The sequence below is a fragment of the Coptis chinensis genome, chromosome 1 (assembly GCF_015680905.1).
Source record: "Coptis chinensis isolate HL-2020 chromosome 1, ASM1568090v1, whole genome shotgun sequence".
NCBI classification, from domain to species: Eukaryota; Viridiplantae; Streptophyta; class Magnoliopsida; order Ranunculales; family Ranunculaceae; genus Coptis; species Coptis chinensis.
The window spans coordinates 59,398,883-59,411,404 of record NC_141456.1 but is presented as its reverse complement, the minus strand read 5'-3'; the positions used below and the strand labels follow the sequence as shown (position 1 = coordinate 59,411,404).

The 12,522-nt window shown below is 38.2% G+C and overlaps 2 protein-coding genes and 1 long non-coding RNA gene across 3 annotated transcripts; all 3 read right to left on the bottom strand.

Annotated features, from left to right (window-relative positions):
* Positions 1-2,051: 2,051 nt before the first annotated feature.
* Positions 2,052-2,557, bottom strand: LOC147524741 (uncharacterized). Its single transcript, XR_015197169.1, has 3 exons — positions 2,368-2,557; positions 2,203-2,283; positions 2,052-2,106 (listed from the first exon to the last, which is right to left on the bottom strand). It is a non-coding gene; the product is annotated as an uncharacterized LOC147524741 (long non-coding RNA).
* A 2,813-nt stretch (positions 2,558-5,370) lies between these two features.
* On the bottom strand, positions 5,371-6,435 carry LOC147524740 (uncharacterized). Its single transcript, XM_086576195.1, has one exon. It carries the CDS (start codon positions 6,433-6,435, stop codon positions 5,371-5,373), a length of 1,065 nt encoding a protein of 354 aa, XP_086432321.1.
* Positions 6,436-7,863: 1,428 nt separating this feature from the next.
* Positions 7,864-9,209, bottom strand: LOC147524739 (uncharacterized). The gene is made up of 2 exons (XM_086576185.1): positions 8,731-9,209; positions 7,864-8,623 (listed from the first exon to the last, which is right to left on the bottom strand). Exons 1-2 carry the CDS (start codon positions 9,207-9,209, stop codon positions 7,864-7,866), a joined length of 1,239 nt encoding a protein of 412 aa, XP_086432311.1.
* Positions 9,210-12,522: the final 3,313 nt, after the last annotated feature.

Here is a 12,522-nt window from a genome sequence, read left to right as displayed (position 1 = left end):
ATCACTTACACCCAAGGGTACTTCCAATAACTTGTTTTATATAACAAAAACTTGTCAACTTAGCGACCATGAAGAACAATGAGCACTAGCCTAATAAAAATAAGACTTTATTCCTTTGATCATCAAGTCAAAGTCCATAACTTATTATTCTCAATTTCTTTTCTCACTTATTTCTTATAAATTATATTTTTATTCACATCCAAGCCAAGTCTAAAACTAAAGGTTTCCTTCCACACCATTAAAGCAAAATACAGAGCAGACATTTGTAACATAGAAACCAAAAAACACCCTTTGTCAGAAAAATGACATTTATAATCTCAAACCTTTCTCCATCACTTGTTCAAAAGCCAATATTTTCATTTCCATATACAAAGCTTGAATCACTTTTAAATTAGAAGAAAGGTAATATTATATTTGTTTGAATCTATTATAGAAATAATTTATGATATTACAAATAGTTTAACAACTTCCATGACCCTTAACCAAAACTATTATGTTTCTTCTTTATATCTATTACTTCTTCCTTTAAAATGATAATATAATTATTTGTCTATGTATTTCAATGTTAAATGTAATTTTAGTGAGGTTTGAGTACAAGGAAGAACAAATTCCGAACTCTCGATGTACTTCAGTTCATTAGATTGTGGATGTGCATTTTAAATTTTTGGACTTATACAGGATTATTACTAGATTGGTTGGACTTTGAGTTTGTAGATTATTGTACATTTTTGTAATATAAATGAGTTTTAAAACTGATGTAGTAAAAAAAAAGAAAATATATAGGCCCGGCCCTAAAGCCCGACCCTAAAGCCCTTAAAGAGGGCTAGGGTCAGGGTCAGGGCTTGAGATTTAGACTTGTGACCCGGCCCGACCCGGCCCTATGCTGACTTTAGGGCGGGCCGGCCGCCCTATGTTGACTTTTTAGGGCCGACCCCCGCCCTAATATCCGGGGGCTTTAAATGTTTAGGGCCGGGCTAGCCCGACCCGGCCCATTGCCCACCCCTAGATCAGACTATAAAATCATTCATAAGTTATGAATATGAAAGTTAATATAAGTAGAGAAATAATAGCATTATATCCCATCATAAACAAAACAAACCACCACAAGTCAACTTACATTCCATATATCACAATAAGTTTCCAAAAGAACAACACTATGTTAGAGATGTTGTGTTAAGACTAATTATAAGATTCACAAAAAGCTTAGGTCTTCGAGTTCCAACGTCAATTTGGTTGAGGCAATGCCAAATAGAAAAACACTACGATAGAGATGTTGTGTTAAAGCTAATTACAAGATTCACAAAAAGCTTAGGTCTTCGAGTTTCAACGTCTCCAAACTATTGAGGCAACAAAAAAGTCGTGCAAACTTCTCAAAGCATACGTTCTCCATATCATCTATGGGCACAATTTGTTTAGTTTCGACATTACCGTTGAGACATCAATGTGTTGTCGGAAATAAGGCATATCCTCCTGCAAGTTCAAATACAAATCCGCATGGTTAGTCAAAATGAAGATTTATTGTAACCAAACTATAGATAATAATTGGACGATGAGAAACATACTAGATTGTGTGAGATAGTTACCTGATCAAACCAATGTACCAACTTTTCCCCGTCCCAAAGCAACATGAATTTCATCATGAACACCCCACATTCGAAGCTATACATATAACGATATGTACTTACTATACTTTCAAAGATTGCACTAAACTCAAATTTTAAACTATAAGTTAGGGCCATAAGATAAGTTATATACCCATTGTACTGTTGTGGCAGATCTTTGCATTTCTCAATAACCCAGTCTTTCACACCACAATTTTTGGCATTGAAATCTCCAATCACAGACAAAGTGTAGTGCATTTTCGTAACCTAAGAAAACACAAAAGTCAGTTATAGTTTGAAAACATGAAGCGTGGACTGTGAGATATTCTCAAATGATTACAAAAATACTTGAAGTTACAAAACAAACCATAGACTTCATCGACTCTGTCCCTCCATAAATGTAGGATGCTTTACTCACAAGAGAGTCCAATATCACAACTTTGCGAGCACTAGGATCAAAGACATATAGCCACCAATGATTACCGTCAATGACGGGCACAAACAACTACACAACCAAAATCAAAAGTAGTTCAAGGTGGAACTTTCTACCAAAGTTAGGAATTGCCTTATAAAACCATGAGTCATTGTAGAATCATCTTACCCTTCGATATTCACTAATATCATTGTCCAAGTGAATTGCACGAGCTGCAGAAGTTAGCTGCATCTCATTTTTGCTTTTATCCTACAAAAAACAACATTGGATACTCAAAAGGTACATCATTATGTTAGCCTTTTATTATAGAACAAAACCATTTGTGCTTCATACCTGACTCGCACCCATTAGCATTGGGTAGTAATAATGCCTATTGTTGTTCGTAGGCTTGCTGTTTTGCTCCGCGCTCAGGTATGCGCACCAAGCAAAGACCAACCCCTACACCAAATATAACAAGTAGCAAGGTAATTAAATTATTTTGTAATCCCAAAAGCATTAGTAGTTTCTAATTTCAGAACATCACAACAAAATACGATCGTAACATGAGAAGCTAGATACTCTGTCGTTCCCAAGTAAGCACTTAAATGTGGATATGTTCTTCGACCATCTGTTGAAGTCCACGATGAAGTCCCTATACCAAAGAAAAGAAATTCCATATGGGTTGGATGAAGTTCTACTGAAATAAAGAATGTACAAAAGCCAACACCGTTTACCCGGCTTTTCCATAAGGTGAGTATATTGAATGGAATACAATTGCTTCCTCCACTGTTAGCAGTATGTGAGGTTGTACCCAGTCTGCCTTTACATCTTTAAATGGATAATCTTCAACATTGTTGTCCGATTCAATCTAGAAAGCAAATAAATTATAATCAGTAGGTGTTATATATTAAGGTAAAAATACATAGGGAACTCATTACTATGTGACATATTAAGGCGTGTTAAGTACTATGAAATCAGTTATGAATATGATATTTTATGTGGTATAAATTTTAATATGATAATCTATGTTTACAAGTCATGAATATGAAAGTTAATCTAAGTAGAGAAATAATAGCAAACCACACAATTACCTCTGTTATTATCTTCCTCTTTGCAAAAGGAGTGTCCGGTGAAGGGAACATATTGCATCTTCTCACAAGGGGAGGTGTCTTAAAGACATCTCGTTTGTAGCTCTCTACATCAATTATCTCAATGCCTTCGTTTATATCTTTCAGTATGGGTTTCTTCCATTCATTAAACAGGCTACTTAGTGTTGTAACACTGTCCTTGAGTTCCGCTAGTGCCAATTTGAAAGCCCTTTTGATATCTTTCACATCTAGTTTTAGAATCTCCAACTCTGATTGCACCAAATTGACCCGTTCATAAATATTATAGTTGTTACTAGGTACTCTGGGTGGTCGGTGGTGTTGTGCACCTACAATAGAAAACAACCTCCATATAAAACAGCTAGTGATTTGAACTAAGTAACAAATATGCAATTTGAGGTGATTTAATCCTAATATGTAACAACATATGGCATATGCATATCTGAACAAGTTAAGAAACATCACTCTCCTTACTTTTCCTTACAAGAACCATGTCTGCTTCGGAACTATGAAGATCTTCAAAATGTTAGAGTGGTTTCTCTCTTAAAAACCAGCCCTTGTTTCTCTTAGTTTGTAATGAGAGCTTGAGAGTGGTAATTTTGAGAAATAGATGAGAGTGCTAGAGAGAAGTGGCTATCATGATATAATGAGAGCAGATTGATCCATATTGTTGATTGTTGATGCCGTCCTTGTTTGATTTGATTCCCCAAGTCTGCTGTGAGAGTAATCATTACCAACACATACACTCCACAATTACAGGTGCATAATGTTAACATGTTTACAAAATAGGGAAGAACAGTAAAGTATGGTTGATACGATGTGCATTAATTGTTGGTGGCAAGGGCGCGAACAAGAAAGTTGATGGGTGTGGGGTTTAGATAGAATGGTAGTGAGAGGTACTTACAAAACAGGGTTTGTGGTGTTTGATCTAAAATACACCCGATTTGAAGAAGAGATATTCCCATGTGGTGCTTTTATGAGCAAGGGTGCCACTAGAATTGTATGGAAGTAGACGTAGCATATTGATTAACTAGGGTATGTCCATGCCTACGGCCCGCAAGGTCTAGATGTGCCTGCGGCGCTACCCCGCCACTCGATATTTTAACGTACGACACTAATCAGCTCACCACGCCTTCGGTGCAACCGTAAATGCAACATAACACCACCATGAACCGCACGCATCCACCACCGTACGGCACATATACGTGCGCGCCTTTGATTCCCCCGACGCCATCCACCCCCCCCCCCCGTACGGCACAGATACGCGTCTTCGGTATTACTATGACTCAATTACTATGAAAAAAGCCAGACAAAAAAAGCCCAACTGCCCACCCAAAAAATCCAGCCGATTGTGCAGTACCATGGCCAACAGTTTATGGGCTAGCCCAACAGTTTAGAAACCCAACAACAATTGTTGACTTTTGGGTGATTTTTAGATAGATCCCATAGTACTGATTTAGTTTAACAAATTGCACAAACCCTTGAAATCCCTGGATTAACCATGTCACAAGCAACATGAAATGTTGAGAAGGTGTTTGGACCATAGGATGTAGCATTTGGTTAGTGAAGTAGGCTTTGATTAGGATCATGATTTAGGCCTCGACAACCATCTATGATGACCATCACATAATGGTTAATTATTATTACTATGACTCAATTATTACGGTGTTATTACGAATTAAAATATTAATTATTGGTGTTAATTACGAATTAGTACTGGTGTATTGCTCCACAAAGTACTATCGAAGGGCCTGATTACATCCAGCATGTCTCATAGCGTGTCATATATCTCAGACCGTTCGCAACGACTACTTTGATCTCAACATTAAATGAGATAACCATTACAAGATCCAGCACATTCCCAACATTCTCTATTATTATTATTATTATTATTATTATTTGATTAGCAAGCGGGTTTTTAACGAGGTCCCCTACACCTTTCATTAATAATAAAAAAAAAAACTAGTTAATTACATTGCTTTTATAAAGTTTTTTTTCCAACAACTAGGGGTTAAGGGGATCCCAACCTTTTATTAATGACAAAGTCTCAAGTACATCTTTCCTTCTTTATCCCCTTTAATCAATTCACTAAGTTTTTTTTATCCATGAGGGAGATAAAGTACATGCATTGGTTACAACAGTCTGTACTATGAGTACTACAAGTACTACTAATTCTTGACAAGTAATCCGCAACTTGATTACCTTCTCTAAACACATATTGAAACTGAACCTCTTCAAATTTTGCTCGTTCTCACCCAATCTGAGCTACTAGATTCTTGCAATACCAAGGTGGAGCTTCCCGCTTGTTCAAGATCTGTATCACTCTAAGTGAGTCAGACTGCACTAACAGCTCCTTCATGTTCATTTTGGTCATTCCTTCGAGGCCTTTTAGCACCCCAAGTAATTCTTCATGTAAGATTGAGTGTCTTGTAGAATTCCCACAGAACGCCATGAGAACCTCTCCATTGTGATCTCTTAATGCCCCTCCATATCTTGTTTTGTCCTGTTGGAGTGATCCATCTGTGTTTAGGACAGGAATGGCAGTTTCAAGTTTCTTCCACTTGACCCACTGATCCTCTCTCTGCTTGAAAGTAACACTGATACCTAGCTTTGTCAAGACAGTTAGAATAGCAACATCGTCCTTTACTGCTTCCAATGATTTCCCCAGGTACACTTTCATGTTGTTTAATGCCTTCATGCTTACTGAATCTGCACTGAAGAACCGCTTCCTCTTTAACCTCCAATTCCTCTCATTCCAAATGGCTTGCACTGCAGCACAGGTTAGTGCTCTCAACACTTCAGAGGCCATAGAATTTGGCCTACAAATTCGCATGATGTAATACCATTCTTCATGTGAATTCTGAACTCTTCCTGGTAACCCCATCGCTTCTTTGAAACTACTCCACACCAGTTTAGAAAAAGAACACTCAAAGAAAAGATGTGCAGAATTTTCCTCATGTAAATCACAGAGACAACATCGCGAATACCCAATCACTTTTTTCGCCATTAATCTGTTTTGGGTAGGTAGCGATCTAGAGAATAATTGCCATAAGGTGAAGGAATGCTTAGGTACTGATAGCTTTCCCCAGACAATCTTGTACCATTTTACTTTACTTCTGACATTCTTTAAGACTGCATAAGCAGAGGACACAGAAAACATCCCTGAACTCGATGTGGTCCAAATGACTTGGTCCTCCGAAATGTACAAGTTTGTCTCTGTGTTCATGATCCACATCTTTACCTCACATACAGGTAGATAGATGATATTCCGTGCCCACTCCCTATTTACAATCACTGAACTGACTAACACATCCATTGGTATTACATCAGCAAGGAGTAACTTTGCATCAGGATTTAAAATGAGAGGGCCTGAACACCATGGGTCGTGCCAGAAACTAGTTCCATTGCCATTCACTATGCTAAATTTGACATACTTTCAAGCATTTTCTCTGTTCTTAAGGATCCCTCGCCACACCCATGAACAGTCCTGAGGAACTTTCATGGTCCAAAAATGCTTCTTCTTGATGTGGTGTTCCCAAGACCACCTAACCCATAAACAATCAGTTTTTTGGGCCAATTTCACCACTAAGACACAATATGCAGCTTGATTCCAAACTCGAGGATCCACCAATCCAAGTCCTCCTTGTTCTTTGTCAAGTCTGAGAGTAGAGTGGCTCGCATGGTGCATTTTCTTTTCCATACTCGGTCCTGCCCAGATGAATCTGTTACACAATTTTGCTACTTTATCAAGCACTGCTCTCAGGAGAACAAAAGTTGTTGCCCAATAAGTCTGAAATGATGAAAGCACTGACTTCACAAGTTGCACTCTACCCACTCTATTCAAATCCTTATTTTTCCAGTTTGAAATTCTTTCGGTGATCTTCTCTATGAGTGGTAAACATTCTTTTATCCCTAATCTTGTAGCCGTAAGTGGCAGCCCCAAGTAAGTGACTGGTGGAGTTACAAGAGAGATGTTCATGGCTTCTGCTAGTTCTAACCGTTCCACTTCAGTCATACTTCCAGTTAGAAGAGCTGTCTTTGCATTACTGAGCTGAAGTCTTGTAGCTTTAGAGAAAGAATGCAAGATATCCTTCACAGCCATAATAGAATCCATGTTACCTTTACAAAACAGGAGCACATCATTAGCAAAACATAAGTGAGATATCTCCAGCTTTTTGCACTTTGAATGGGTTGATATTCTTTTAGACTGTAATCCTTGAAGAAGTAGAGCACTCAGAATTTCCATGACCAGCACGAAAATATACGGGGACACAGGGTCTCCCTGTCTTAGCCCTCTCTTCCCTTGAAAGTATCCTTCAGGAGTCTCATTTACCATCACCGAGAAGTAAGGCGAAGCATAGAACATCTGAAGCCATTCTATGAATAAGAGTGAAAACTTGAACTTGTGTAGAATTGCTTCTAGAGCTTGCCAAGAAACAGAATCATAAGCTTTCTGAATGTCCAACTTTATTGCACATCTTTTCTGCCTATTCTTCCTTGAGTACCCTCGCAGTAGTTCATGGTCCATCAAAAGATTGTCCTGAATTGATCGTCTAGGAATAAAGGCAGATTGGGGGCTTGAGACCAAAGCTGAAATGCAACCATTCATTCTATTTGTTAGTACTTTTGAGACATATTTATAGACAATAATACAACACGCGATAGGCCTAAAGGAAGCAATATGCGAGGCATTTTTCATCTTCGGAATGAGACATAGAAATGTAGAGTTAATACCTCCTGAGAGCTACTTATGGCTAAAAATATACTTAATAGCTCTAGTAAAATCATTGCCAATAACATCCCAGCTTTTCTTGAAAAAGCAAGCATTAAATCCATCTAGTCCTGGTGCCTTGTTATCGCCCATCGCAAACAATGCTTCTTTGATCTCCATGTCACTTATAGGGGAAGCTAATGACTGACTTGTACCATGATTTACCTCAGCAACATGTATAATATTCAGAAACTCAGTGGCACAAAAGGCTGATGATGACACCCCAAATAACTCTTTATAATATTTCAGAAAAGCTTCAGCCACTGGTTCTTTACCTTCTCTTCTGGTTCCTTGCGCATCTGTGACACTCCATACATTCTTTCTGATATGTTTTTCCTTCAGAGTATTGAAGAAAAATGCACTGCACTTATCCTCAAAGCTTAACCAATCAATATCTGTTTTGTAGTACCATTCAGCTTCCTCCATCTTGAGTAGGTGACATAGCTTTTCCCTTATAGTAAACTCTTGTGCACTATGAGTAAGGTCTAAAGGGTTATTATTAAGCCTTTCTTGAATCTCTTTCAGTTCACTTCTTGTATCCGCAACCATTCTTTGGGTATCATTACAGACAGATCTTGCCCACCCTTTCAGCACACCTTCCAAACTTTTGAGCTTACTTGTTAACATGAATGGAGGACTCCCATGATCAGCTATTTCCCAGCATGCTCTTACAGTAGGCACAAAATCCCGTTTCAATGTCCAAACATTACTGAATCGAAAAGGAGGGTTTCTTCTAAAAGTTTCCAAAAAGGTCAGAACCAACGGGCAATGATCAGAGAGCCCTTGGGTTAATACCTACACCTTAGTTGCTAATGGAGTGGATGTCCAAGACGCATTAACAAGACATCTATCAATCTTTGACCACTTGTTTTATCTCCACCGCTGTTCCATGTGTAAAAGCATCCAGTTGTTGCATGATCAAACAGCCCTGCTATATTTAGACAATTTGCGAAAGGAAGAGTCTCCCTTGGGTGAACAGCCCTATCTCCCGCTCTTTCATGTGAAAAAAGCACATTGTTAAAGTCTCCCATCACACACCAAGGTCCTTGAGTTCCAACACTCATCAACTTCAGCTCATCCCACAAAATGAGCCTCTCATGACTCTTATTACTTGCATAAATAACGGTTAAGAAAAAATTGAACCCATGCAGACTATGAACCTTGCAGTGTAAAAATTGGTCCCCTTCTACTTCTCTTTGTACATCCAAAATGCTCGTATCCCATGCAATCAATATTCTGCCATGTTTATCACTCGAATAATTATGTATGATTGCCCATGAGGGGCAAACCATATTTGCTATAGTGCTATACTTCTCCATCTTCACTTTTGTTTCCAAAAAACCCATGCAACTAATCTTATTTTCCAAGATAAACTTATTTAAATTTTTTGCTTTCGTGTGATCATTCAACCCCCTTATATTCCAACTACACACCCTGATCATTGATAAAGGATTAGTTTAATGGCCCTGCCTCTTTCCACACCCTTTGGACCTTCCCTTACCTTTCTTCCCAAAAGATGTATGCTGTTCTGTGTTTCTTTTCTTCTGAGCTCTTGTTTGGACTACACTACTTTCTGGAGCCATTCTTAATGGGATAGGAGTGGACTGCATATCACTGAACAGTTCTGGTTCAGCATCCGAAAGATATCCTCCTCCATATCAGCCAATTCCTCAAAGATATTCCTCTCAGCAGTAAATAACCTAGTTTCAGGATGTACATGCCTGCCTTGCTGTATAGGGGGTTGCACTACTCCCAGTGTTAGGTCATCTGAGTTGTCTGTTTGTTCTTGATAGGTACATTCAACTCTACCAGGTGATACTAGTTGAATACTATTTTTGGTTCCTTGATGACATTCCTCATTTTGACACTGATGGTCTGAGTCTCTCTGCTCCTGTTCACCACAACTCGATCTCGTAGCAGTAGTTAAACTCTCATTGTTTATAGCAACCATAAGGGCAAGAGGTGCTGCTCCTCCATCTGCCATCTGCTCATTGCTGTTTTCTCCTTCTTGTTCCCTATACTATTCACTCTCTGTTTCCATTTGTCAACTCCCTTCTCTGTGTACTCTTGTTCTGTATGTTTGTCCGTTCTGCCTTCGTACCCACACCCTACTGGTCCCTCCACCATCATTTGGCTGTCCATTTTCCCTTCGTGGTCATGCCCTCGTTGCCTTAATACCACATTGCTGAGTAGTGTGCCCAAAACGATTACACCTTTCACAAGATTGAGGCTTCCATGGATACTCCAGCGGTATATCAATTTCTCGATCCCCCACCTTGATTTTTATGGTATCCTTGTACTCGTGGTTAACTGGAAACTCAATACAAAACCAAGCAAAAGACAATCTTTTCCGCTTGGCAGTAGCATCATCCATAAACTTTGGTATTCCACCTACCAAACTAGCCAAATGTGACAATCCATCGAGAGTCCGCATCTCCTTTGGTACGTCCATCAACTTCACCCATATAGGAATTGTATTTTCCTTATTCCTGTAGTTATTGACCTTTACTGTCCATGGCTTTATCACAAACACTCTCCCTGTAATAAAAACTGGTCCTTCATCTAATATCATTTGCCGATCTTCTGGACAGGTAAAGTTCATATAGAACAACTCCTTATCTGTCGTGATATCAAACTCTCCCTTTAGCTTCCATTTCTTTCATAAAGTTTACCACTAGCATCCTTAAAAATAATTTTTTTTACATCTGCAGAGAAGGAGCTAGGCTGGGGTAATCTCAATATAGCTAAACTAGGTACATAAAAAACTAAGGCTACCTCTTGAACCAGGTACGGTCAAGATTAACAATGATGGAGTTGCTTTGGGTAACCCAGGTCCAACTAGATTAGGGGTAAGTTACAGAGATCATGAAAATCAGTTCAAGCTCACATATTGAAGATCCACTAGAGCGGATAACAGTTACAGACTAAATGTCTAACAAATCTTGAAGGAGTAGAACATTCTATCACTTGAGGATGGATGTTAGTCTGGGTAGAATCAGATTCGGTTGCTACTGTCAGGGCCTTTGGATCTAATTTTCTACCATAGGACATAACACTTAGATGGACAAATTAACTTCAACATTTCAAAATAACTCACATATGGCGAGAAAGAAACACTACAATATATGTATCCTAGCTAACCAGCCGAGGATATAATGAGTCGGAGAACCCAACTACTTAGAGTATTCCCAATACAGGTGGATATGGGGGGTTTGTGACTTTATTCACCTCTTTGTGGTTCAAAATCTTTGCTTAATGCAAAGGTTAATACCAAGGTGACTATTTTCCTAAGTCAAAACGAGGGTGAAGCCTTCAATCGAGATAGTGGCTGAGTTGTGAACTTCGGACGGGATGTTGGATTCCATCTCGTGTGTTTTTTCTTTTTGATTTAATTTTTTTTTTTTTGGACGGAATGAAACATTCCGTCTCGTGTGTTTTTTCGACTTTTTTTCAATTTTTTTTATACTTCAGACATGATGTTTCATTTTGTCCGGAGCATTTTTTCGATTTTTACATCCAGACGGAATCCAACATCCCGTCCGAGATTATTTTTCACTTTTGCATTAGGCAGCCTCACCTTGTTTTTCACTAAAATGGTGGAAAAGAGGGGAAATACTGCCTACGTGGAGGTGAAAAATAGTAGCTTGCATTTGGAATGCTCTTAACTGTCTCGACAAGTGCAAGAACAATCAAGTAACCGGTTTACAAAATGAAACCATTACAATAAGTAAAAAACGGGTGATAACTAACAAATATAAAACAAAAACAAAGTGTCCAAGTTCTAACCCGAATAATATCCCAACTTCACTCTCCACGTGGTTAAGAATCAAACACCTGCAAAGTATCACCTACAAACTAATCTTTTACATCCAAATAAAAAGAGTTACACAACATAATATATATAAAATCTTTATATTTCATAGCACTTCACATAACAGACCAACCTAGCATCCAATTAAAACAAATCAGCAAGCCAACCATATTCCATATTCTTAGACATGATCGACATATATTACCAAATATTTAGCGGGTAATTACTACCGTGTAAATATATTTGCATCAAACATAATAATCCAACCATCAATAACAAAAGATGAAATAGCCACAAACAAGACAGACTAATCAAAGTCGGAATCCAACATAACAACTCGACAACTCAAACTCAACAATCAAACATCACATAATAATTAACTTAGTTAGGCGTGCGACCTATTATGATTCGAATATTAATAGTATCAACTTCTAATTCAAAACAGCAATCAATAATAAGATACTAAAAATAAGCAAACACAATATTCATGAGTGACTTCAAAACCATCATACTTATACTTATTATCAATCTATTTGAAATAAAAAGAAAAGCATGTAGATGTACTTGCCTCAACCATTCATCCTGAAGAACAGTAAGGAAAACGTCCACAAAACTAATCAAAAGTCATGAAGTTGCCTTATCGACCTATCAAAGCTTTCCCCTGATTGGAAAGGACTTCAAATCCAGGTTCTAAAGGAACCAACCACACATAAAACCGAATTATGAAGAGAAAGATGCACTATTTTTACTAACAGGTGTCAAATCTTTCTAAATAGCCCATCTCTTATCCATCTCTCCTAATAAAACGTGGACTAGAGTGG

Coding starts and splice junctions, on each gene's coding strand:
- LOC147524739 (XM_086576185.1), bottom strand. CDS start 9,209: ATGGAGAAGTATAGCACTATAGCAAATATGGTTTGCCCCTCATGGGCA. Junction 8,624..8,730: donor CAAAGATTGATAGATGTCTT/GTTAATGCGTCT, acceptor GGAAACTTTTAG/AAGAAACCCTCCTTTTCGAT.
- LOC147524740 (XM_086576195.1), bottom strand. CDS start 6,435: ATGGATGTGTTAGTCAGTTCAGTGATTGTAAATAGGGAGTGGGCACGG.